This window comes from Xiphophorus hellerii, chromosome 9, assembly GCF_003331165.1.
Source record: "Xiphophorus hellerii strain 12219 chromosome 9, Xiphophorus_hellerii-4.1, whole genome shotgun sequence".
Taxonomy (NCBI): Eukaryota; Metazoa; Chordata; class Actinopteri; order Cyprinodontiformes; family Poeciliidae; genus Xiphophorus; species Xiphophorus hellerii.
In genome coordinates, this window is record NC_045680.1 from 9,064,693 (window position 1) to 9,092,055 (window position 27,363).

Sequence of the window (27,363 nt, forward strand, 5' to 3'; positions counted from 1 at the left end):
AAGGCTATTGCGTCATATTTCCGCGCCATTCGGCTCTTCGCTGCTGAGGACGGATCCAGCATGGGGCACCTTGGAGGCTCATTTCTGCTGATATCGTTGCTCATTTTGCTTCATATTCGGGGTAAGAGGCATCAGTTATTCATGCACGACAATTACAATACATGTCTCATTATACTTGTGTTTTTGCTCTGTGGTGGCGGACTCAAATTTGTCTGCAGGCGGTCGTATTGTCTCTCCCCTGCTGGCTCTGCTTCAAATTTGCAGTAGACTCGTGCAGTTCTCACGCCACGGTGTTGTTTGCATCTCCAGATATCTGCTGCAGGAAGTCAGACTTTCATTTTCATAACTTAGCATATGCGTATTAGGACTGAAATATGCTTGGAATTTATTTTAATTTATTTTGAGGGTAAAAATATAAATGTTAGTGGCAACGACTCTGCGTGCTGCGTTCATCACAGTGACTTATGTCAACATCTGATAGTACAATTCAATTCAAAAATACTTTATTTATTCCAAATAATTCAAAATCATATAAGTATCTTCAAAAACTCATTGTGTGTTGTGAAGCTGTGGGCATGAAGTATGTCCAGTAGCAGTCAGTCTTGGAGCAAATATAAGAACTCCGATTGAAGACTGTCATGACATGCTAAATGTCTGGACAGCAGAAATTATATTTCAGAATAACATCTGGAAGTCGGCCATCAGAACACTGCTAATCTGCATCATTTGCTTCCACCACTCCTCTGTAAATGTCTGTGTGGCCATGTGAAAAGAAAGCTGAGCAGAGAAATGTTGAAGTCTGGGATCTGATTCTTACCCATTGTGATAGATGGAAGAATTGATTTGAACGTCTTCCTCTATCTCGTTTTGATTTTTTGTGCTACTGCATCCTTTTCAACTCCTCTGGGATTTTGTTTAGAGTTGAAGTTTTAATGGAGTTTTTAAAATGCTAATTCTTCTGAATCCAGCTGGGGGGGAAAAAAAATGCTTTTTATGCTTGAATCATTTATGGGTAATTCGCTAGTGACTCTTAAATACAGTATAGTTGTTGTCCAGATGGTGCTTTTCTGTTATCACTCTGTAAGTTAATGAAAAAAGTTCAGAGAAAGTAGCCATTAAACTCCTTTGTATTGTATGCAAGGCCATTCCAGTCCAAAACCACGTTACAATAACTTACCACAACCTCTTACTGAATTTTCACTGGAAAAAATGTAAATCAGTTTTTCATATTTTGTAGATATTTTTGAAATATAAGTGCTGGCAGCGATTTCTAGAATTTTTAATGAAGTTATGGCAAAGTCTAACAAAGCAAGGTTGGTTTACAATCAGATTTAAAGATAATTGATCTGGTCAATATTTCATATTTAGCTTGATGGATCAGAAAAATACACTTTAAAAGTTATTTTAAAATTGTGGAATGATTTCACACAAGTACGTCTGAATCCTATTGTTTAGTTTACAAAAAATAACACAGAAAAAGGTATGTTTGGTTGTCAGTAAAGCTTCATTTTATGCAATCTGAATGAAGTAATTCTATGTTTAAGTTGTTAGAAATAGGAGACAATTAAAGTTAAACTGCATATTAGTGATTTCAGTCAGACCCTTTGTGATTAACCCATTAAGAATCTTCTTGTCAGATAATTTGAACCATGACATTAAAACAGCGTTGCATTTGTGTGTTTCAGGTGCTGCATCTCACTCTTTACCCGCCTGTAACCAACAGCTGGAGTTTACATGCAGTGACGGATCGTGTTTATCAAAGCTGAAGTTGTGTGACGGCCACACAGACTGTGCTGATGGATCTGATGAGCACCACTGTGGTGAGTTCATGGTCTGCAGGGATTTTTAACTATATGCAACCATAAACTCAAAATACTCTTTGATTCAGTCCTAGGGTCTTATGTGTTTGGACTCTAAATATTTAAATTAAATATCAAAATGCTGAAGCATAACAGATTCCAGATAGTCCATTCTGATGGACTATCTCATTTGTTTTGTACTTGCTGAACAAAACAAAGCCAACATAAAGAAATGCATGTGTGAAACACTCTTGCTCTTACAAGAGATAATAAGTAAGCACTTTACTTACTTATTAAGTAAAACTTTTCAGGATGGCTTTTCCTCTCCCCAAACTACTGTGGAAACCTTTAGTCCACTCTTCGTTGCTTGCATCATCAAATTTGAGCCAAGTTTCAGCTTTTGAATGAATAGCCAGACATCTGAGATTAGATTGCGGTCAATGCAATGACAACAGCATGCCCAGATCCTGCAGAAAAAAAAAAAGAAAAAGTCATGTAATATGAATGGATACTTAAGAGTACTATTTAAATGACCAAATTAACAAACAAAATAACATAGAATAGGAAACCTCAGTCTTTCTAAGGCATAAATTTATGTGTAAAGAGAGAGATTTAATACATGTGAACTTAGTGCAAAAATCCAAACGTAGCACCAGAGAGTCATGAGATTCAGTCAATGCCTCAAATTCATAAAGTACAACTAATCTGCACTAAGTTCAAACAAGTGTTGTCGGGGACAGATTAGATAAAAGATGAATTCCCAGAATATTCCCAGCTTCTCCAAAATCATTAGTGACATTTTAACCAAGCCCTCAAAGTCTAGCAGACTCACATCAAGGCTTTATTAGATTAAACAGATTATTAGATTAATCGGATTTAAAAAACACCAGTCTTGCAGTTTTTTTTTTTTAATAGCTCATTATTTAAAAACACACACACTACTTTCCAACATTTCTGCGCACCATCTCTGAAAACCATTATGCTGAATTTTTAAACCTGGCATTAATGTGATTTTCAAGTTGCATGGCAGGCAAAGTGTTGCTCTTTCTCTGCAGCAAAGATCACTACACAGGTACTGTTTGGGATTATCATTTTTCTAATCCCTCTGAGGTCATTTGAGCCCTAAGTGCAAAGTTCCAGAAGGATCTGATGTAAAGTTCAACACTTCAGACCTGCAGAGCAGAGCTCTACAGGAGGGAAACCTTTTTACACCTTCCAGGTGTTAAACATTAACACTGATCTGTGTAAAGCCAGCAGGTTTGAATATCTGACCTACAGCGAGGGGCTCTAGGAGAACATAAAAACAAGCAGAATGGAAAAGTTGAAGGATATTTTCTATGTGAGAAAACAATGGATCTATTTAGGCACAAACCGCATGGTGGCTCCAGAGCTGCAAGGCTCTAAATAACTTTGACTAAAATTAGGAAAGAACTAATAATTTTAAATATAGGCGTTCTCACAAATTCAGGTTTTAGCTATGTTTTATTTTGAGAAATAATTGCATTGAATTTTCACAGTGACACTAAAAGCTCAAGTAATACTTTTTTAGATAAATTTTCATTTTTGTTGAGAATTTTTTGTTTTACAGAATCCCATAGAAGATGTATAAGAAACTTTTCTAAAATAAACATTTATAAAAAACATTGTAAGTTGTTTTTATTCGGTATGTCATGTGATATTTATTGCTCTAAATGAAATTTATGCAGCTGAACAACTTGAAAAAATGGCTATTTGGAATGTAAAGGCTGTAGAGATCTGCCCTAAAGGAATGTTTGGAAAGAGTCAAGACAATAAGACTGCAGTAAGAACTAGCTGTTAAGCATGGTGATGGCAGCATCATGGCCAGGGTATGTTTCCCTGAGCAACAAAAGACAAAAGAAAAAGGTTCAGATCTGTTGTTCAAAGGTTATTAGGAAGTCTGGCTTCTTCAAAACGATGTATAAAGAATTGAGGTGATTGTGCTATCTGTGTGCCATAGAGCACAGTTTAAATAAAAACCAGAATCCTTGTAGTTAAGTTCTATATATTTTAGTTACGCCTCCAGAGACTGTATCTCCCCACTTTATACCCTGACAGGCCACAGCAGGTGTGGGAAAGAGGAGTTCACCTGCCGTAGTCGACGCTGCATATCATCAAAACTCTTCTGTAACGGTGTTGACGATTGTGGCGACGGGAGCGATGAGGATTCCTGTCACAACTGCACCCCTGGGTCTTTCTCCTGCGGGCCGGCCGAGGCCTGCCTGCCCAGAAACAAGCTCTGTGATGGGTGGACCGATTGCAAAGATGGACGAGATGAAGCCCAGGGCCTGTGCGGTTCAGTCCAGGCCTCTCCTCAGAAGTCCTCAGCTTGTGCAGCCTCAGAGTTTCAGTGTGGAGACGGAGCGTGCATCCGGCATGCGTGGAGGTGTGACCACTCCTCGGACTGCTCTGATGGCAGCGATGAGGAAAACTGTGGTAAGTGAGGCATCTGGATGTACACTGCACAGAAGTTTACAAATTATTCACTTTGTAGAACTTATTTTATTTCTGACTTTTTAAGTCAGAAATACAGCAACAAAATATTTTACCATTGGGGAAAAAGTTTAATTCAGAGAATAAAGAAAAGAAAAAAAAACACCCACATGTAAAAGTGTTGGCTCTACCAATTCTGATTAATCCAAATGTTATTAATGGAGCCCTTGTAGAATTTTTAGTTTGGTACAAATTCACCACAAAGAAAATATGTGAATTAGGAAGAGGAGGAGAGTCTGGAAATGATAGATTCCCCCAAGAGTAGAATAGAAATTGGGATTATAAAGTTCTTGCAAGTCATAAATCTTAACAACTTTACTCTCCAAATGCTCATTAACCAACAAACAAGATGTTTGGTTAAACAAAAACTTTTTAACCAAACAAGATGTTTGGTTAAAAAGTTTTCAGCTAGTTTTCCAAATGCCTTGTGGAAATAAGGATGTTGCTGTTTTGCTGCCCACCAGCAGAGGGCGGTCAAGTGATTCTTCTAATAACTGGCGTTGCAAATTTCAAACATAATCAAATATTCAGGTTTAAACTGAGATATAATAACCAAACATTTCATGTATGCATTTTTAAATTAATTCTTATAATACTGACTTATTAACTGAGCTTCTGGTAATGATTTAGAAACAGAATTGTAGCTGTCTGTTCAAAATGCGGTTTGTTTGAGAACTTCTTCTTAACAAGACAGAAGTTACTGGAACTGACACCATAACTAAATAAATAGTATATCAGAAAATAACTTGTTGTCACAGCAAGTGTGAATCCTCTGAAACAGATCCCTGTTGTCTGCTTGACTCTGCAGCCTTTTAAACAGTTCTAGGGACAATAGGTTTTGGACTATATTTTTATTGTATTTCAGTCTATATGTCTATAATTATAAACAACAGAGATAACAAAAGCTAAGACTATTACAAGTCATAGATACATCAATATACTATTTTTTTTTAGTCAGTTTCATTTTATTAACACTTTTAGTTCCTCTGATATCCTTTAAAACATTGATGTCAAATGTTTATGTAACACTGTTCCACCACAGTGTTACTCTCGCTGCCACGCATATATTACCCTATCAAGTGTGTGGCATTGGTTGTGAACTTGTGTAGTTATTTATACGACAGCTTAAAGGCTGGTATGTAAAGCATGGAGGTTGTTTGGACTGTGGTTATTTTTATGTTATGTTTAAAGCTGCTGTCATGGTATGTTTAAAATATGAAAGTGCTTCAGTTGTAAAAAGAAGCCAAGCATTTTTAAAACACTTAATTAAAACAGAAACATGAAAAAAAGATACATGCTTCCCTCAGTTATTACAACAACATAAATATAAATGAACAATAACAACTTTAACACATTTTTGATGAGTTTGGACAAAGATTTGTGCCAAAAGGGATTTTTTAATCTGAATCTTAAGCTAAATGGTGAAATTGCTCACTCTTACCGTAAATGTATTGGGGAAGTTGTGATTTCTACAATCAAACAAACAAACAAGCAAGCAAACAAATAATTTTGTTTGTTTAGTTGCCAAACCAAACCATTGTTCTGCCAAGTTTAAAGGATAGTATAAACATATTTCCTACTGCTAAAACAGCAGCCCTTTGCATCCTGTGACTGTTCTGGTTTAGGGTCAGAGATACACCACAATCCATGTCAGGCACATAAATGCAGCAAGCATATCTGCAGGCTGTGCTGTTATCAATGTACAAACATTTGGTAGGATGGAGGTCAAGGAGCTGTATCAGCAGAAAAAGCAGTTCTCTCTTGACCTTCCTGGCCCATCCCTGTGTTATCCAGTAAATGTGTTTATAGTCTCTTTGTTCAGTAAAATAAACAACAGAGAAAAACTGTTATTTCTTGCCCAGTTCTGTTAGATGTCTGATAATAGGACAGAGTTTAGGAGCACTCTGCAAATGTGACCAGTGGACCAGTAGACCACATGCTGTTCGTTTACATTAGCATGTGGTGATAAAAAGCAATTGGTTAGAATAATAAAGCCTGAAAATATAAAACCACCATGGAAAATACTTTTATTTCCCATTTTTTTTAAACAAATACCTGAAACACACCTCTGATATTAATCAAAATTACAACAGATATAAAATCATGCCAATCTGGGTTGCCTGGGTGGCCAGCTGCTCAGCAGGCTAAATCTACCCGTTGTTGTGGCTTATACATGCAGTGCTGCACACACCCATGGGTCCTGACAACAGTATTAACGTTTGTCTAATCACTCCGAATCATTGCAGTATTCCGGGTCTCTTCCATGTCGTATGTTAATTGCTTGGCTGTCTTTTTTCTTGCTAAGCTTCTCCTGTTGGAGACTTTAGTTGAGTGTTTAGTGTGTGACATTTTTTTGGACCTTTTTTTGTGTGTGTGTGTTTTTTTTAAAGCCAGTTCCCTTTTTAACCATTACCAAAATATTATGCACATAGCATTGAAAAGGGCTGCATATTGTTGATTGCTATGCTTGTGATTTAAAAAATATATATATTTATTGTGTATGTCTACTGAATTAACAGTAGAAGTTCCATTAAAAAAAAAAGATTTGCCACAAATCATTAAACTTATGTATTAGAAAAAAGTCCAAATCTATTTGTAGAACACATTCAAAAACAATGTCTGCTTCTCAGAGACTTATCAAGGAGCTCAGAGATAAGAATGTCTCAGCCTTCACTGACCAAAAAATAAAAAAGATGAAACAAAATAATCAGTGCCTGAATGAAAAATGAAAATAAAAACAAATTGGCAAATCTAGTGGAATGCAAGCTAGAAATGTTGAAGAGTATTGTTAAGAATGTTATTATCAGTGTTGTAGATGAGTGTTTGGTTTTTGTAATGTTGATCTTGCAGATATCAGCAATCAGGATGAATGTCAGGACAATAACGGCGGCTGTTCCCATTACTGTTTGGACCAGCCCATTGGTTTCCTTTGCCGTTGCCCGGACAACATGAAGCTGGTCGAAGATAGTCGCTGTGAAGGTAAACGACGGCCTCAATTATTTTGCTGTGGACAATACCGTAACTCTCAGCTTATGGCCAATACAGGTTCTGCACCTGTTCATTAATGTTTGCATGTTTATATCATCAGGTTTTACCATGCAGCATTCTAAGAAAAGTACAGAATACTGTATGGTCACTCTCCTTATTTTTTACTCAGTCATTGCTAATCGATGTCTGTTTGCCAAAAATGTGTTTGCTTGATGTTGTAGAAGTCGATGAGTGTCTGGAGAGTGACATCTGTGACCAGCTGTGCGTCCACAGAAACGGCAGCCTGACCTGTGAATGTCAAGAGGGCTACCACATGGACCCACTGACCCAAGAATGCAAGGCCGAGGGTGAGCCCAGTCATTTCAATCAAAAACCACTGACACCATTAGAGCCTGCATGTTTTTCATATACAACTCCCACAACACTTGCTGGTCTGGAAGAGGATTAAGGTCAATAAGAATAATTCTGATTTTAATCTAACATTTCTGATTCTGTCGATCTGTGTACAAAGAAATAACCAAGCATTATCAGGTGTGTATCAGATATGAAAATCCACATTGAAAGCCTGTCCAAAATTTGTTTAGTAGATTTCAATTTTAAGACTAGGTTTGCCTGATGGTTCATGCACAACTTAAACAATTCTGATTCTGAGATTAAAATTAGAAATCTTTTTTTCCCTGTGGCTTCAATCTTCTTCTGTATATTTGCACCGCTGTTAAAGGTTTTTAATACACCTTTAAATGAATGGCTCTTTTATTGCATTTACAAAATTTCACACTGAAAATGTAGCAAAAATTTAACTGCATGTTTCAAATTCAACTTTTAATATTTTGTGCAATCCCCTTTTGCCAGTAGGGCATAACTTATTCTTTTCCTATATTCTTTGACAATGTTGGAATAAAGAGAGGAAGAGATATTTGACTAGTAGCCAACTCATTGTTGTATCAAACCCACCTCTGCTACATCACCACTGAAATGCTCTTTGTGCTATCCAACCTTAATCATTTTTAATTCTGCATTAAACACAACCTGTTTACATATGCTTTCATACCCTTGCAATGTGACTTTTTCTTTCCATTTTTCAGAAAATATAATTAGTGTTTGAATAAAGTTGTTTTTGAGCCAACAAATATGACAACAGAAACTATCCAAAAACCCAGGTTAAAAGTTTATGCAACCCAATTCTTTGCATCATGTATTGCTCCATAAAAGTTTATTTTTTTAGTGATAAAACAATAATTCTCAGATGGTAAAGCTTTCCTTTCTTCTTGCCAAAAATCTTCCTGTTCCTGTAAATTCTTGTGCTGTTTTTCATGAACTGTATATTTCAGATTTTCTTAAAGTGGCTCAAGAACGGCTTTGATGGCAGTTCCGGGTTTAGGGTTAACCAACAACCTGTCGGAATGACCTCTTTTCCTCTTTTATGGAATACTGTCATAGCAGACTATCAAAGAAAATCACATGCCTACGTTTTAGAATGATAATAATCTTTTAACAGGGCAGTATTGTGTGTTTTTCAGAAAGATACCATTTTATAGGACAATCAAGTTACTGTTCACTTCAGTTGCTATAGAAATGGTTTATATATCAAACATGACTTAAACGAATCTAAGTCCAGTCTGTCAGGAGAATGGAAACTCATTTTCCTTTTTAGCCAAATCATTATCCCCCTAAAAGACCAAACTTTAATGTGGTGACATTTCTGGCGAATGTCACCATATTTCTCTTTCAAATAGTAAATTTTTTATATCTTCTAGCAATAATCCATGGGCTTTTGAAAAAGAAATTGGCCCACAGCATCAGAAATCCTTCACTGTGCTCAACAATTGAAAAAGGGGATTTTTTTGACTTACTGATTGAATTGCTCAGAAATGTGATACAAAAACAAAGAAGCTTTGCGCTGGAAAAGAAATCCAGTAAATGTGACCACATAGATACGGCACACTATCAAGTGCAATCTGCTCAGATTTGTTTAGGGTTGTTCAAATTTGGTCTGTCAGGATCAGTGCTGGTTGTTCAGGCTAACAGCTGCAAGAGGAATAACCTAGCATCTACTGTATGTCCTTTCAGGATGCATTTTTTCTTTTTTTTATATACTAAAAGAGGCTTTCCAATGCCATCATGATGTCATGTATGGGATGGGAAACATTGACCAGGAGTGACATTTTTGTAGTTCTGTCTCACACCACTTGCAATGGGTTAGGAGGTCATCCCGGGGACGGATGGGTCTTCCTGATCAGCTTACCCGACATTTCCTCTCAACTCTTGGTAAGATGCTCTGGTAAACCACAGCACAGTGTTTCCCAACCCTGGTTGTCAAGGTCGTCAACGCCCTGCATGTTTTAGGCGTTTCCTTGCAGGTGATTTCAATTGACAGGTATTTACTGAACTGCACTCAGCTTAATCAGGCGTGATAAAGCAGGGAAACAGATAAAACATACAGGGCAGTGTGCTTTGCGGACCAGGATTGGGAAACAATGGCATAGTGTTTAATCTTGCTTTTTTTTTAAAAAAAAAAAAAACAAGATTAAACTTAACTTTCTCCTTGAATTGTTTTAGTGCCATTTTTTCCCTTATTTGGTATAACATTCATTCCTCTATCAATCCTCCAGCAGGAAATGACGGACTGTATTACCACAGGAAAAGCCTGGAACTCTGGGGTCTTCTTTAGTATGGGAGGTTCGGGAGAGAGGCTGGGAAAGCTGGTTTTATAGGCGGAGTCCCTGCAGTGGAGACATAAATAAAAATCTTTTCTGACACCAACTTGCAGCCCGTGGTTAGCCTTGTACATATTTGCCCTTATAGCACAATATAAAAGAAAATAAGACAAACAACCCAAGACTTTAAGTTATGCAACAACTCAAGAGCACAACAATTTGGATGACAACACTTGCTGACAGTAATGGGTTTGTGGTCTCATTGCTGAAAAACTTTTCCTACCCTCTTTTTCTCTCATCAGATTTCAGTTGTTTCTGAACTGGTATCACTTCATTTTGTTTGTTCTAAGACTGAATTACCATGAGCATATACAGTTCTGGTCAGGTGTTTACATTCACTTCTGTGCTTTTGATTTTAAGGTAAAATAATAGGAAACAAACCACTTTATTGGATTCTCCCTTCATTTTAATAGCGTTGAGGTTAGATTTTTGGAAAAACCATTCCAGAAGTTTGCTATCTTTGTCTTGTTGAAAGACCCAGTGTTTTTGTGCTCAGCCCTATGGTAGGTGGCCACACATCTTTCTAACACAGCATTTCATAAATTATGAAATCAGGATCAGTCAATTCAAAAATTCAGTTTGGAAAGTGAGGGCGAGTGACGGATTCATTACCCCCAGATTGATATAGTTGTATTTATTTTCATTAATTTTGATGAAGCTTCTCATCAGCTTTAAGACAATAAGGCTTTTTATAAAAGTAGAATATCAAATTGTATTTTTAATACAGGGATGATATGTAGGATAAAAAAAGTCTAAAGATTTTAGTGAAAGAAGCTGGCTTGTGTTAAGTATTTTAACAGCTGTGCCTAATAAATCAGTCAGGATGTCTGTGTAAACATCATTAGTCTCTGTTATTGATCATGTTTTTACCACTATTGTTAGATTTTGAAGCTTGCATAAATTTTTTTATGGTTGTGGTGTTGTTGTTTTTTTATTATAAATGAAATTGAGTTGAGCAAGAGATGTTATCATTCTGTTTTGCTCAAATTAAATTAGGAAAATCTTAATAATTATTTACATCTGTTTTCCAGGAAGTGAAGCTCAGCTGGTTTTCAGCTCTTCAAAAGGAATCCAAGTGAAAAACCTGATTAACAAGGAGCATTCGATACTGGTACCACATTCACCAGGACACGGTCCAATAGCAGTCCTGGCTTCCACCCATAATGTGTACTGGACGGAACGGGGACGCGGCTCCATGTACAGGTAACAACTGGAGCTTTGCTTGGCATCTTTTAACTTCATCCTGACTGTTTTTAAATAAAACTTATAAACTTATGGTTGATGGTGTTGAGCTACTTGAAAAGGTTTGTCTTCATGTTCATATCTCTGCAAAAAAGTTAAAACACCACCATGAGGAAATTTCTGTCTTCACTCCCAATAGCATTTCACGGTTCTTAAAATGAACTTTTCTCTGTACAGTGAGGGGACATTCTTTCGTTTTGCTTATCATGCAACATGTGCGTGCCGTCAAACCAGCCCTTCACTTACAACCATCAAAGTTGATGCAAACTGACACCCGGTCGCAGTACAAAGTGGTTTTTCTGTGTGTGTGTTTCCTTTCAGGGTGTGAAATATGTGTGTAAGCACATTTCGATGGCGCATAGCCCCCACATCTGTTCCCTCCCTCTCTTGCTTCAGTCAGTAGTTCCACAGAGCTTCCAGCGCTTCTTAGATGTTTTTGCTTTCTATTTTGTCGAACACATAGATGCTGCAAAGAAGAAAAATCTGTGAAATTACATTCTTGGTTGTAGCTTGCATGCTTTTCAATTATTTCTGATAAAGTGCAGCCCTGACACTTATCTAAATAATCATGTTTAGCTTTGTATGACTGGGATAAGTACAAGCAAACCTTTCATTGTAGTTGGGGTGTGTGTGTGTGTTTTAGGGGAAGTGGAGGGAATATATGAAAAACTAGCTAACAGACATTGTTTTGAAGTCAAAACAATGTCATATGATCAGCATCTCGCATGACTTCCTGTTTCCTGACTTTCTCTCTCTCTTTTTAAATTAACCTGAATAAGAGGAGTAAGTGTCCTCCATTTATTCTTTCAGTTTTGAAATCTGATCTTTAAAACTTCAGATATTTTCTCTTTAAGTTGAGGATGAAATCGGTGTCGGCTGTTATTGAGGAAAAATATAAACTGACATAATATGTAAGCACACAGCCTGATGGATAAGATAAAAAATATGCACTATGAAATGAACAAATGCTTTGCATTCTCCAAAAAGAGAGTCCAGAGAAGAAAATGTTCATTTTATAGTAAATATTTCAAAACTTTTGTTGATTTATTTATTTATTTTTTTAATTAAAGAGGACAAGCAAAATAAAACAAGAAATACTTCACCTTGAGTTTTTGTTCTGATTTGCACATTTTTGGAAAAATTACATCTTATGTTTGTGTTTTGGAAAAATTTTAACCTTGTGGATAAAATAATAGATTCTGGAAGGAAAATATAAATGATCTCAGCTAACAATTAATTCAGCAAAACATGCAAAAGAAAACAAAAGCATTGAAAAGAGTAAATATCTTTAGGTTTTATTATAATGGTGGAAAGTTATGAAAGCCATGGGGAAATTGCAAAAGACCAACATTTTAATCTAACATCAAACAGGCAGAAAGAATTCAAATTCCCTGGAAAATAGAGATGACAAAATAAGCAAATGCGTTTTTTGGTTGTTTTTTTTTTTAAGTTTATCAGACACTACTTCCTGGTTTTGTGTCAATTGTTTAAAAAATGGACTTTCCCTTTGTCTGATAAAATTCTATCAGACTTCAGTCTGGAGTCAACAAACAACTGGTGACACCAGTTGTCACCATGCAGTTGACAACTGGTGACACCCAAAAATGGTAACACCCAACTGCGAAAGACAAGAAAGTGGAAGAAATGTTTTAGATATTTTATTAAGGTTTCCATCCAAGAATGCTTTTCACTGGAGCTCTACTAAGTACAAGTTCAAACAAACTCTTCATTTACTTCTGATGCGATTACTTAGGAAGCTGGGAATTGCATCACAGTGAACTCAGTGGTTGTTTATTTGTATGTGAGAAAGTAAGTTTGGTTTGCTAAGTTTAAGTGAACTGGCTAATGACAGAACAATCCAGCCATGTATTTTTCTGCATTTGATCAAATTAAACACTAAAACAACATGCAAAAAATACCAGTTGTGCATTCGTCTGTGACTTAATGAAGACATTTCCCTTTTTCACAGGTCAATAAATTTGAAGTTAGGGTTATTAAGGAACCTGCAGTTTACCTGTTAACCCTTTGGAGCAGGAAAATTATGACTTCACAATAAAAATAGACTGCACCATAAAATGCTGGAGTGTCCACTAGGAAAGCAGGATAAAGTTTACAAAATGGGAACACCTCTTATTCATCAACAATGATTAATTCAGTCCGAGTGACTGTGAGGGTTATTCGCCTTGCCAAGGCTCAAATGATCACCCACAGCTGTGTTGGGAATTCATTCATTTTTGTCTCTGTGCACCACCCAGGTTCGTTAATCAGTTTCAGGACCCGACCAGAACCCGTCAGTGCAAATTACCTTGAGAAATAATGAGATTTGGTTATATATAAAAACAAGCTTTAATGCTGAAAAATGATCAAATATTACAGGCCATACATGTCATACAAATGGAACAGATACAGAGTTACATTCACCGTCCAGCGCTGGGGCCACACTTGGTTCACCTTATGGCAAGGGTGTAACGTGAGTTTAGCTTTTAATTCTTTTCTGCAATCTGTACCCTCCCTAAAGGGTAGACTAATCAATTTCAGTCTGTTTATGTGTGACTGCTGGAAGTCACACATTAACATGGTTATGTAAGCAGATAAAAGAGGCTAAAAGAGAGAGGAAAAGACAGAGGTTGTTTTTACTAAATTCCATCTACTTTAATCTAGGTCTGAGTTCTGATTGCTCCTTTTTTGTTGTATTTATCCTCCCACATTAAAGTAATTTTGCCAAACTAATTAGACCTTGGTAAAATATTTCAAATTTGGTTTGATTCATAAGTTGTCTTTTTAAAAACAGGACTACATATGTTTTGTAATAAGTCTAGAGAAATTTGAGTCAATCTGATGCTGTTTCATGATTTTGGTTTAGATCACGTAGTCAGTCTTGTTTATTATACCTGTTCTTTTCTTTTATTCAACTTAAGGTTATTGAGTTTAATGGAAAAGCAATTCTGTTTTCATGCCTGAGTGAAAGAACAGAGAAAATTTAGAATAGCCAATGACGAGAGGTTTGTTCTACCAAAGACTAAAATGTTTTAATTTCCTTGGAATAAATGTGGGTTTTTTCTACTGTAAATCCATTTCCTGATTTATAGAAGTATTTTAAATACTGTCACGGTCTTTCCAGCCTGGAAAACGTAATTTTGGTTGTTGCCGAGTCAGTGAGGTTCAGTCAGTCGTCTTTGCATGGTCAGATTCAAAGTTAATTTTGTGCTCATATTTCATAAACCTTTGATTAGTCATTCATCTCCGCACAAAAATTCATTTTCTGTGTGGGGCTCGTTCTCCTGTAAGGGAAAAATTAGTTAATATTCTGCCTCGTTTGGTGACCTGTTGTAGAAAAACTCATTGTGCTAGTATTGTCTTATTCAGTTGTTTCACAGATTCACTCCAACCTTAGTTATAACAATGAGTTGCGGATAGACAGACATTTTTCTTTGTTTTCTCATGTGGACTGACATTCAATGTTGCATTTAGAAAGAATTTCAGATTAAATAAAAGTAGTTAGAGATTTAATTCAGGTTCATTTTTGTCTGCAGACTTTAGCCAATCTATTATTTTTTGCTTTCATGGAGTTCTGAGGACTGGAAGGTTTTCCAATCCTGTTTTATTGATATCCTTTGGATTGAACTGATTGCTGATTTCATATGATTGTACAAAATATATATTGATATCCTTCAATTGATCAAGTCACTTAGTCAACACAATGACCTCTGCTGTTTTTCCTATATGGTTGCTGGCAGAGTAATGTCTATCAGATTCATTCATGCTCACACCTGGTTTCACAAGGCTACCCTTGTGAGTTCCTTCTCATTTTCACAACACACCATTCTGGGCGGCCCCGACGTATGACACGCTATGCTCCAAGCTCCTGGCCCAATTAGCAAATAACTAGCTACCCGCTAAGACACCAGAACACTCCTCCAAAGAATTGATTTGGCGCATGCTCTGTAATGATGCAAACCAAGAAAGACTGAAGTGAAAATTTCCAACTGCCCAGATGAAAAATCTAAATACCTTCGGAAGAAATGTTGGGACAAGACAAAGATTGAGCTATACACGTCATGCATGGTGGTGGTAATGTTATGCTCTGGCCTGTTTTGCAGCCATTTTTACAGATGGATTGCACAAAGTGGATGAAGAAAGACTGCCTCCAAATCCTTCAACTTTAACTAAGTTGAACAGCAAAAAATTGAAATTTTTACATTAAAATTTAAGTTTTATTTTGAATAAATCATTTAATCTGCCTTATGTAGATGTTTGATATGACAGTCATTCCTAAGATGAGTGTCCACTGATTTTTGATATAATCTGTATATTTTCATTTTATCTTTCAGGATGTCAGTAGCTGAAAATGCAAAGGAAGCCGTGCTGGTGTTGAAAGTTCAAAGTTCAGTGTCTGGGCTTGCTGTGGATTGGATTCACCAACTTCTCTACTGGACCAACATTGAGGCAGGTTCACTTAATGTGGCGCTGCTGGACGGCTCGTTTCAACGTCAACTGATCACTGGGCTCAACAAGCCCTCTGCGGTTGCTGTGGATCCTCTCCAAGGGTAGGGTCATCAAAAATTTGAAACAAATGTTTTGTGTGATTAAAAGTGACAAGAGATGGAGTCTGTTGTAGCTTTATAAAATGTGAAAGAGGCATCATCAGGGAATATGTTTTAATATTTCCTCACAATAGGTTTCTTTACTGTATGAACAGAGGTAAAACAGGCTTTGGATTGAAGGTTTTAGTTGCTTTTTATGTAATATAAAGTATTTTTTAACTATTGACATATGTAATTTGAAATTCAAACTGTACTTAATCAAATGTACTTATGGACAATAATGGCTTTTTAACATGTGAGTTGATATGAACGCTCCTGAGTCACTGTGGGGTAGAATAACTTATGAAGATTTTGTCTTGATAGGTCAAATTTGATGACCACTATAGTCATTGCTGTTTTTGGGTGCTTTTCATTTTGTTCATTTACATCTAGTCAAAAAGAAACAAAAAAATAAAATAATCTACATCAGTCTTGATTTGGAGCTGCTTCATTTGCTTTTAAAATGCATAAAGTGGGACAAAAATCTGGTGAGGTGAAAACTTGGGACACATGATTATCAGGGTCTTTACAAAAGCAATCTGAGTTTGTGGTTAAGTAGATAAAGTTTGCTACATAAAAATACTAAATGAACCAATCACCCACTCCATTCATCTTGTCATGAAGAGCTTCACAACCTCATCCCTCTGTGGTCCATGGTCTTCATGAGGCTTTCACAGAACAACGTTATTTATACAAAGGTTAAATTACACACAGGTTCAGTTAATTTACCAGTTACACAACTTATGAAGCAAGTTGTTTGCCCATTGGATTTTATTTATGGGTATCAGAGTCGACTGGGCCAAATACAAGTATATTGAAAACCTTTTCTTTCTTTTTTTTTGTAAAAAAATGTATAGAGACTATGTATTGTTTTTCTAGTACTTTGTATTTTTCTAAAACATAAAATCCCATTAGAACATGTTGAAGTTTATATTTGCAACCTAAGGAAATGTGAAATTTTTCAAGGCACTTTATCATATAAGCATTTTTTGGATGTGCAGATATGTTCAGATGTACAAATGATAAATCTTTTAAAACATTACTATCTGTAACGCGAGTCAATTAAAAGTTGGAGCTGACCTTACAAAGAACAATAGACGTGCTTTCCATAGATATTTTGCGTAGATGAGGAAATGGGATTAAAAAAACAACCAAATCTCTGAATATTTTTATTTTCCCAGCTTCCTCTTCTTGGCTCAGTGTGGCAGCACTCCAGTGATTGAGAGGGTCACTCAAGATGGACGGACAAAACTTCCTTTGGTCACTTCTTTAATCCGCCAGCCTGTCGCCCTCTCTCTTGGTATGTTGAGAAATTTTGCATAGATAAATTTTGCATAGATAAATGTGCAAGCAAATGGTATGTAAAATTAAAACGAGGAAGCCTAAAACATTATATGATATAATTTGCACGCTTATCTGTATAGATGAGCGTGAAGAATGTTTTAGGCTTCCTCATTTTAATTTTACTTACCATTTACTTGCACATTTTTTCAAGAAGTTTTGAAAAATAGGAAAATCTGTTTCCTCTTTTCAACAGGAACATCTGCAGCATGAATTTGAATTTTATAATCAGAGGTTCAGTAGTTTAGAGACCTGTAAATCCTTCTAAATACTGTTGTACTGTTTAAAGTTGTTTTTATGCTTTAATGTTTTATGGATTACTTATTTTAAGATGTAACCACATTTCTTTCAGGAAAAAATTATTGAAAACAAAGACAGAGGAAAAAAAGACATTGATTTTCTAGAACACTGTTGCCTGACAGCCTTCGTGGTTCAAATCAACATCTGATCTACTGTTTAGATTTCAGTACCAAATCAGAAGATCTCTGGCCTCCTTGATTTAAATCAACACTTCGGAATAAATGTGTGTCATTCTGCACCTATGCTAATGGTGGTGAATAAATACATGTTTATGGATTTTTTCCCCCTTAGATTTGCCTCGACGGTTGCTCTACTGGTTCGACCAGGGAATGAGGAGCATCTCCAGGATAGATCTTGAAGGCCGCCACCGTAAAACTGTGGTAGAATCCAACGGCTACCTGGACCGGTTGTTTGGACTCGCAGTATTTGAGGTACAAAGGTCAAAATTAGGTTATGTTCACATTTCCATTTCAAGGCCACAGCTTTAAAAGTTGCAGTATTAAACCACTAAAAATATCAGTCGTACCCTTGTCTTTAGGGCTTAAACTCATTTAATGAGTTTGGAAATTTCTCCAGTCATATACTGTAGAGCAGGGGTGGGCACTCCTGGTCCTCGAGGGCCGGTGTCCTGCAACTTTTAGATGTCTCCCTGGTCCAACACACCTGAATCCAACAGCTGAATCTCCTCCTAAGTGCAGTCAAGTTCTCCAGAGTCCTGTTAACGACCTCATTATTTGACTCAGGTGTGTTGAAGTAGAGATGCATCTAAGAGTTGCAGGACACCGGCCCTCGAGGACCAGGAGTGCCCACCCCTGCTGTAGAGTGTAACAGTAAACTCCCTCTACCTACTTGTTATGGCAAGGCGTCAGTCAGGTGTACCAATTGACTGAACAAGGAGAACTCCCTTTTGTTCCTTGTCAAGTTATGATGGTTTGAAATAAACATTTTAAACAAAATGTAAGGGGTAGTGTGAATATAGGTCTAGTAACCACATTAATGCCTTACAACAAAGCACAGAATGATTACAAAATAAGAAAAAACACATTTCCAATTCAGTTTCTTCCAATATAAGGCTTATGGAAGTAATACTTACATGGGTAATGTATTTATATGTTGGAACAGGATAAAATACTTCCAGTGTCAAAATATATCTGTATCTTCTTGATGTCCAAATGGCACAAAGGGCTCAGCAGACAGAAAATAACATTAGAACAGAGCTTGCGTACAAACAAGAGGTTTTACTTCAACATAAACTGAAAGTTTGTGTTTGGGTCAGGTGGATTTTTGACTTAAACAAGGTTGTGTTCATTCAGGGAAGTTACTGAAGTAAGACGTACTTCATAAAAATGCACTAAGTAAAAAGTATGGTGTAGTGAAACTGTTCAAATAAGTAATTTTTTCCAAAATGTTACTCAAGTAAATGTAACCAATTCGGCTTACAGCTAATAAAAAGCCAAAAACTCAGTTTCTCCTCAGAGAGGTCAGATGAGTTTGCTGCTCGAGCACAGCCAGGGTCTTTAAAGCAGAAATTGGTGGTTTTGGCCGCGCGGCCAGGTACCAAGTCATGTGGGAAAATAAAATTGGCATCAAAATAAAGTTTCACAGCAGAGAGAAGCTTGAAGTGCTCTAAATCTTTCTGCTAGGAGGTGGCTGCTAAATGTAAAGGGGGACTAATCATTGTTTGCTGGACAATTGGTCTTAATGGGTCTTTTTCTTCTTTTTTTGGTAAGATTTATTTAATATTCAAATGTTATCTAAACATTTTTCTTTTCAGTTGTGAGACATATTAATCAGCATTTACACAAACATGCTTGAGATACATCACACTATTGTCTACACATGAGATATATTAACTTTTTGAGATGCACCTACAAATAACTCACACAAACTACCGTAATAAGCTTAAGAAACAGGATCGAACAATAAAGAAACAAACATTTCTGACATGCCAGTTGACATCTATGTCTGCTCATTCTTCGTCAGGGATCTTTATATTGGGGTGATGGAGCTACACACTCCATATGTCGTGCCAACAAACACAATGGCAAAAATCTCCAGGTGATGATGTCAAACATCACCTTATCTGGCGGCTTGGTCATCGCTCATCCAGCGCTTCAACCAAAAGGTAGGACTAGTTAAAGCCTACAAAAGAACCTTTATGTGTCTGCTTTGTGTTGACTTTTTAGGATAAAATCTCAAAGTAACCATTTGCGTCTCCTTAGGAGTGGCTGCATGTGGGCGTCCAGGGATGGTGTGCCAGCACGAATGTGTTATTAATCTGATGTCAGAGAGGCAACAATTCAGCTGTGACTCTCGACAAACAAGATCCAACAAAACTCAAGTTCCTTCTATCTCTCGCTCTGTTCCTGCATCAACTTTATCTCAGCCAATGTTCGCTGGAATCCTGTCTGTTATCAGTAAGTCATAATTCCTCCAAATATTTAAATTCCTTCACGAGGAAGGAAAGTTCACAAACATTTGATTAAAGTCACCAAATGGAAAGACAAAGACAGGTTTTTAGTTTCTGAAGGTCCAATATTGACCATGAAAGATGAGAATCAATATATTTTTTTTTATTAAAAGTACATGCCATGAGGTGCTGGATTTACTTGTCGCGTTGATGACTTGTTTTTCAACTGAAATACATTTTTACATGCTCTGGCAAAGCATGCCTATTAGAACCAAACTAAAAACATTTTCACACAATCTCAAACAAATGTCAAAGTTGCAAACGTCATCTTTTTGAGCTCTGTCTGAAGCAACACTCACAACTTTACCAAGTAGATTTGCATGGCTAAGACACGTTTCTGATGTCGTTGTAAATGTCAATGTTTGTGGGGTACAGAATAAACATTAAAGAGAAGTTAAAGGTAAAACTTCAACACAAATATGAGGGGAACTCAGTGGACTAATCCGCTTGACTGGGAAAGCCTACGCACCTTAACCTGCACAAATGAAATTCACACAGAGATGAAATGCAGTCATGTGTTTCAGTGCAGATTTAGTTAAAACAGCAAAAAGTTTAAAACCTTTACAATTCAGTATCTAATAGCATCTATGTTGCTGTAGAACATTTTGAGGTTTGTCTGATACTAAAAAGCCAACAATCAAAACTGTGATCAAAAATTTATAAAAATCTGCAGTCATCTTGTTATTGTTTGTACCAATGATTGCACCACTTAGGCTAAGAAGCAAGGCTGAAGTTGAAAAAAAGCACAATTATCCTTTTTCAAGCATATAAAAACACAGGGTTTCCTTTTCAAGTGAAGCCTGGGTGTCCAGCCCCAGTCTTCAAGTGTTGGGATCCTCCCAGTTTCAGGTACCGTGTCTCTGCCCCGCCAGTACCGTGTCCAACACTTTCTCAAACATTATGACATCTCCTCAGCATCTTATAATGTTCTGCAGATGTCATTAGATTCAGGTGTGTTGAACCAGGGAATAAACTAAAGGTGACACTAAGGTCACACTTTCCCTGTTTAGTCCATTTTAATCAAATTCTGGTTCATTTGCCTAGAAGGTCCAGCTCATTTGGAGAGATTTGAATGCGTAATTGAACTCAGCGAATCAAAAAAGTGAACTCCGGTCTGCCTAAACACCCACGTCTCGGTTCGGTTGAAGTGAACTCTGGCACAGTCCAATTCATATGAGTACCAAGAGGACCGGAGAACACACTAAAAGCAGAAAGTGGACTGTTGCAGGCTAGCAAAGAAAAAAAAATCTCAGTTTGAATGTTTCTCTTTACATCAAAAAGTTCACACATCAATGGACTTGTCTCAGATGGACATAATGAGTCACTGACGAGAAACTGTGTTTGAGAAACTTTATATGTTACAGCTCTGCTGAGTAATGTTTGTGCACTCAGAGGAGGTGAATGACATCATGCAGAAACTTTACATCAGCGTCTCAAAGAGCCCTCTGTCAGGTTGGCACATCCTGCAGAGTGACGCTTGTCTCCTGTGTGTCTCCCAGTGCTCCTCAGTATGCTGCTGGTGGGGATGGCTTGGTGGTGGTGGAGGGAAGAGTTTCGTCCTTCCAGGCCTTTCACATTGCAGAACTTTTCTCTGAAAGAGTCCCAGAACCCACTCATCGATCAGGGGCCTCCCGTGGGCCCTAACACGACTTTAGTCAAGGTAAGTTCAGGTGAAACACATGGTAATACACCGCTGTAAAAACGCATTTGCCTCATACAGATTTCTTCTGATTTTACTCAAGTATTACAGATTCCAAAATAAAATAACTAATTGTAATAACAGACATCATTAATCTGTGGTAATGCAAAATAGAGTTGTCAAACTATGCTTAATTTATTAAGGCGGCTAAAAACTGTCCAAACTAATCAGGCCTTATGAGGAAAAATTAAGTCCTTCCCTAATCCAAACATCTGGTTGTGCCACCTTCTTCCAGAAACTGATGTCAATAATTGGCACTGAAACTTTTCACATCACTGGGAAAAAAAGTTTGGCTCACTATTCTGTATGGAAAATGAATTCTTCCACACTGAAGAGGTTTTAAGGATTAGCGGCCTCTTTAGATCATTCCACTGTACGTCAACCAGACTAAAAGCCAGACTTTAAAATGGTTTGGACACACATCTTCCAAAATGTTCTTCTTTAGCCTTCCAAGTTGGAGTGATTTTGATCCTGATGTTCTTTAGATCGGAGCTTGAGTTGATGTTGCTTATTCAATCTTTTTAGCCTACTTCATGTTGTCAGACAGGTTTACAGATGATGACTGTAGAACCAAATAAATGTGGTTTATCATGGTTAATTCATAAATTTATAGGAGACATTGTTTGGATTGGCGTTTTCACTTAAAAACTGTTTTTTACTTAGGTTATCTTTGATGTTAAAATTAGTTTGATCAGAAACAATCAAGTGTGAATGCAAATAAAAACAAAGTAATATTTGTGATATTCTTCTTTCAAACAGTAATTCTATTTGAAAGGGTGTGTTTACAAATATGAACAAGGCTTTAGCCTTGAAAAATTGTAGGAAATCTTTTATTCTCTTTTCAACTTAAAAAGAATTTGATCCTGTAACATTTATACAGGTTTGTCAAAGACCGTAAAGCTTTTTTATTTGGTGACTTAACAATATATCAATAGTTTGCCATGAAAATATAGAAAAACAGGCCTTAAAATGGATAAAGTAAAGCGAATGTTTCATAATTCTCACTCAAGTTTCTGTTTTATTAAATGTCATTGTCACCAATTGTCTGTGCTTCTTCAGCGGGTAAAAGCTGCTGCTTCTGAAACCACATGATAAGCAGGCGCTTCCTCTTCAAGAAACCAAAAAAGCAAGAGGGTACAACACCACCAGTTGTCAATATAAACTGTTGTGCAGAGAGCATGAAAATATATTGCATCTTTTATCTTCCTTTGCCCAGTTCCTGTGACTTATTTATCTCAAAAAGTTCACATGGTAAAAGCATAAGCTCAAACAACAATTAATTTAGATTTATAACATAACTTTGAATTGTAACTCAAGCTAAACTTTTTAGTCCAAGTACAAAAGCGTCTGAATATTTTATCCTTTTGATTATTCCATCTGTTATCACTCATGAACTCTTGTGGTTGTCGCACTTGCAGGTTCTCAGACTCATTTTGTGATTTCCAGTGTGAGTTCAGTAAATAACGTGGCTCCCATTCCGACAGGAAACCCTTTCCAGGCTGGATTTGAACCTTGAGTGAAGGTGCGGCGCCAGCAGACAGCTGGCTGCGCCCCTCCTGCTGATGTTTCATCATGGCAATAAACAGACACTCCCAGATTGTCATGCTGTCACTTCCCAGCATCATTCGGGTGTGAACATCGTTGAAGTAATGACATGAATGTCTGAGGCCTGGGAGATGTGGTGGCCCGCCATCATTACTTGGTTCCCTCAGTTTGAAGGGTAATAACTTTAAATCCTTTTGGATTTCTGCTGTTGATGTTTATGATTCACTCTGAGCGCCTTTGTGCACAAATGATTAACAGAATATCAAATTATTAGCAAGGCAACATATTTATTAGGTTAAGAGTTGCAACCTGAGACTCTTTGACATGTAGTAGAAATAGGAACTGTTCAAACTCATAATTAAAATAACTGGGTACCTGAATGTTAGAATGGACCACGGTTTTCTAGGATCAGATTTTCTATTATATCATCTGAAGATGCTGGGGTGTTGAATTGCTGAGTGGGTTTGGTCGAGTAGTTTTTGTTTTTCAGAGAGTTAAAGAACAGTACATGCAATATATTTAAGTGCACTTTGTCCCTGGGCATTTCATAGGATTATAAATATAAGTATTAAAGAGTACATTGAGAGGTAACTTAATAGTTTTCTTGAATAAAACTATTGTTCTTCTGGTTTGCTCTTATCACCATCAGCTCTGTGGATGTACTGTGACCTACCTGCTGCCCAATGAGTACTTGAATAATTTAAAATGTGCATTATTGTTTTATGTTCTGAAGACAAAATGTGTGAATTAAACCTAAACTGTCAAAAGGTAGAAAAAAAGCCCCTAATTCCATTGAGTCTAATCAAATATTGTCACATTCCTTTTTTTCCCCGTTATTGAGTTGAGATTTTGGTTTCTGATCACATTAAAACTAATGAGCTTAAACTTCAAGTGGTCGTTCTCTCTTTACATAAGAAGATGCCACCAAAATACAGGATTTTGGTGGCATTTATTCTGCCTGAAGGCTGAAAGGAAATATTCCTGCATTACAGTACAGTTTTAAGTAAAACGACAGGATTTAATTTTATCTACCTACAGTGCCTTGCGAACGTATTTGTATCATTTGATCCCTAAACACACAATGTAAAAGGGTAAGGAAATAAGATAATGGTTTTCTACGTAAAAATCTGAAGTGTATGACATTCTTCTATATTCAACCCCTTTAGTCTGGTGCTCTCAAATACACATTAAATCCACCTGTATGTAAAATACAGCTGTTCTGTTAGACCTGAAGTTGTACCTCAAAGTCCTTTAGGTATATCTTTGCAAGTTTTCCACAGACTCCCAACTGAATTTAGTTCTGGACTTTGATTAGACCATTTTGACACATAAATATGCTTTGATCTCCTCTCAGTCTGAAGTCTTCTTCAATCGCTACAGGTTTTCTTAATCATTTCATGAATACCAGTTACTAATTGGACAATTTTAAAAAATATGTAGCAGTATCGGAGTGAATTAATACGAATGCTTAAAAAAAAGCACTGAAAACCGTGCATTTTATTCCTTCCTCTTCATGTAAAATCCATGTTTTTGGTTATAATGTTTGTGTTTTTAATTAGATCAAATTTGAAACCTTTTAAGGGGTTTGATTATTTGTGCAAACAACTGTATAAGTATTATTTTCTCCCGGTTATTTTTCTAATGCTTTGTTCGATTGTGCCATGAATATTTTACCAACATTCCTTCGGAATGGGTGAATAAAGGCAGCGTCATGGTTTTCTTTCGTGTAAATAGTTGGGGTAAAGCGATGAGGGTTTCTTTGACTGATAGTTTGCTTTCTGAGCTCTTATTCTGAAATGGGAACACACATTTTGTTTTTTAACATTTCTGTGTTTGAATTCCTGTCAATTTGTTTAAGTCTTTTATTTATGTGCAAATCTCATGCAGATGTCGACATCTTCTGGGCAGACGGTTGAGAGATAATGCTGTAACTGTGCTTCTGTGTTCTACGGTTGGTATTTATATTTAAGGAAGGGTTTATTTATTTTGGGTGGAATTTCATATGTTATAGAAGTTTATTTGTACTTGGTACAGCACTGTTGATGGTGTAGATGAACCCAATAAATGAATGTTTTGGGTCTAATCAGTTATTTCACTTTGATCGTCTCCTTTCTGAGATCTAATTTTTCATGCTTATAGAAGGCTTCGTGAATTTAATATTTTGGGTAAAGTGACACACCTGCTTTTAAGCCTTTTGTAAACTGAGATTACCTGAACAAATTAACATTCACAACTATTTGTTCCAGAGCTTTCAGCTCCCTTTAATGCATGTCCAATAATCCCTTTATACTATGTTCATTCAAACAACTCAGCAAGCACTGCATCAACAAATCCCATTGTTTAATTACCTGTAATGCTCCAAAATAAAAACTACTTAAGGACTAAAATGATCTCTTTCTTCTTATATCATCTGATTTTAAACTGATTTTCCATTTTTGTTATTGTCATGTTAAGATTATTTTCTGGTTTTAAGGTATAAAAACAGGGTAGGCAAGAATAAGCTTTGCTTCGGCCTATTCCTTTTTTGGTAAACTGTGAGTTTGTTTATTGTTGTTTTTTTCTTTTGTTGTTTCCTGTGTTTAATGTGGACAATTTAAAGTGATAAACTAACCTTAGTTTTCCAAGAAAATTTAGAATTTGTTGAATTATTTGGTTTTGTAAGGAAAAAGACAAAACTTATATTACTTGGAGGTAAAGCTCTAAGTAAAATCTTGCAATTCCAAAATTTCTAAGAATTTTTCTAAAATTACACCAATATGAGCTATTTCTAGTCTTTAGATTCTTTGAGAAAATGGACCCTGATTCCTGGGAATTAAATGAATATATTAATTTTATCTAAGGAATATAGATGAAATACCTCAAGTCTGAGGTAGCCTGAATCCTCAAAAAGCTGAGGATACAATCACAATTTAAAGATTTTTAAATTTGTTTATCCATGGTTTCTCTGCTCACTTGAAGAGACTGTTGTTCCCTGTCATTCTCTGGAGATCTTCTGAGTCAGCTAATCACCCATCTGTCACTTTTCCAGTGATCATTTTCCCTTTACTTTTCAAAGTAAAGGGAGTATAACTACTCCCTTTACTTTGTTCATTGTCAGATCTTTCTGTTATCTTTATTCTCTGTTTTCAGTTGGTTCAGCATATTTCATTTCCTGATGGTGTTTTCCATCAGGTTTTCTATTGTTTTCTCAGGCCTTTTTTCACTTTCAAGGTTTTTTTTTTTTACATGTCATCTTCAGTATATTTGCATTTCTCGTTCTTTGAAACCCTTTTAGAACATTGATACTAACTGAGAAGGTGCCTGCATTCACCCCCTCTGCGATACATAAAATTATGCTCTTATGTTTTCCACTTTGTCACTGGATTTTCTAACTGTATTTTGGGGGAAAAAAAACTCTACACCTCAGCATAAAACATGAGTGTCCAGTTCCAGTCTTGCCAGTTTTAGATGTTTCTGCTCAAACACAGCTGTTTCAAATAATCCAACTACCTTGTTAGCATGCCATTAAGTTCTGCAGAGGCTGCTAATGACCCACCATTTGGTTCAGGTGTGTTGAATCAGGGAAGGAACTAAAAACATACAGGAAACCAGCCCTTGAGGACTGACTTTAGACACCAAGTCAGTGTAATACTCACACTCTCCTTCTCCCATTCCACCTTCAGTTATCTTTGTCGAGGCTTTTCCTGCTTATTTTTAATGCGACTCTTTTATACCTCTTCAAACAGATGTAGTATGTGTAATAAAAAGTCTCAGTAGCTATACCATCTTAACCTCCCGTGTCTGCATGAGGCACAAACAGAAAACAGCGCATTAAAGCACATAAAACACTTACGTTTTATGTGTTTCCTTGCTGTTTCCTGTTTCATTGTTCTTTACCATTCAGCATGACAGGTCTTTAAGTAAATATTGAGCAAAGATAAAGAACCAATACTTCCTAGATCAAATTACTCCACATCTAGTCTAACTGATATTGCATTATTTGCTTTAGGCTTTCTTTTTGTTATTGAGCAATGTAACGCGATATTGTCCCCTGAACTTGATGTTCATGTGTTAAACAGTTCCACTAAATAAAGACATTTCAGGGAAATTACCACTCAGGTGGAGTCTATTAAAGATCCATGTCCGGTTCTCACTTCTCTGGTAGTTAATGACTGAATAAGAGCGAAAA

General features: G+C 36.5%; 1 protein-coding gene across 1 annotated transcript; it reads left to right on the forward strand.

Moving 5' to 3' along the window:
* On the forward strand, positions 1-25,582 carry LOC116725995 (low-density lipoprotein receptor-like). The gene is made up of 13 exons (XM_032572443.1): positions 1-121; positions 1,686-1,820; positions 3,876-4,253; positions 7,161-7,289; positions 7,520-7,645; positions 11,047-11,218; positions 15,589-15,804; positions 17,022-17,140; positions 17,773-17,912; positions 19,465-19,606; positions 19,704-19,898; positions 21,451-21,611; positions 23,135-25,582. Exons 1-13 carry the CDS (start codon positions 61-63, stop codon positions 23,168-23,170), a joined length of 2,010 nt encoding a protein of 669 aa, XP_032428334.1. The 5' UTR covers positions 1-60; the 3' UTR covers positions 23,171-25,582.
* Positions 25,583-27,363: the final 1,781 nt, after the last annotated feature.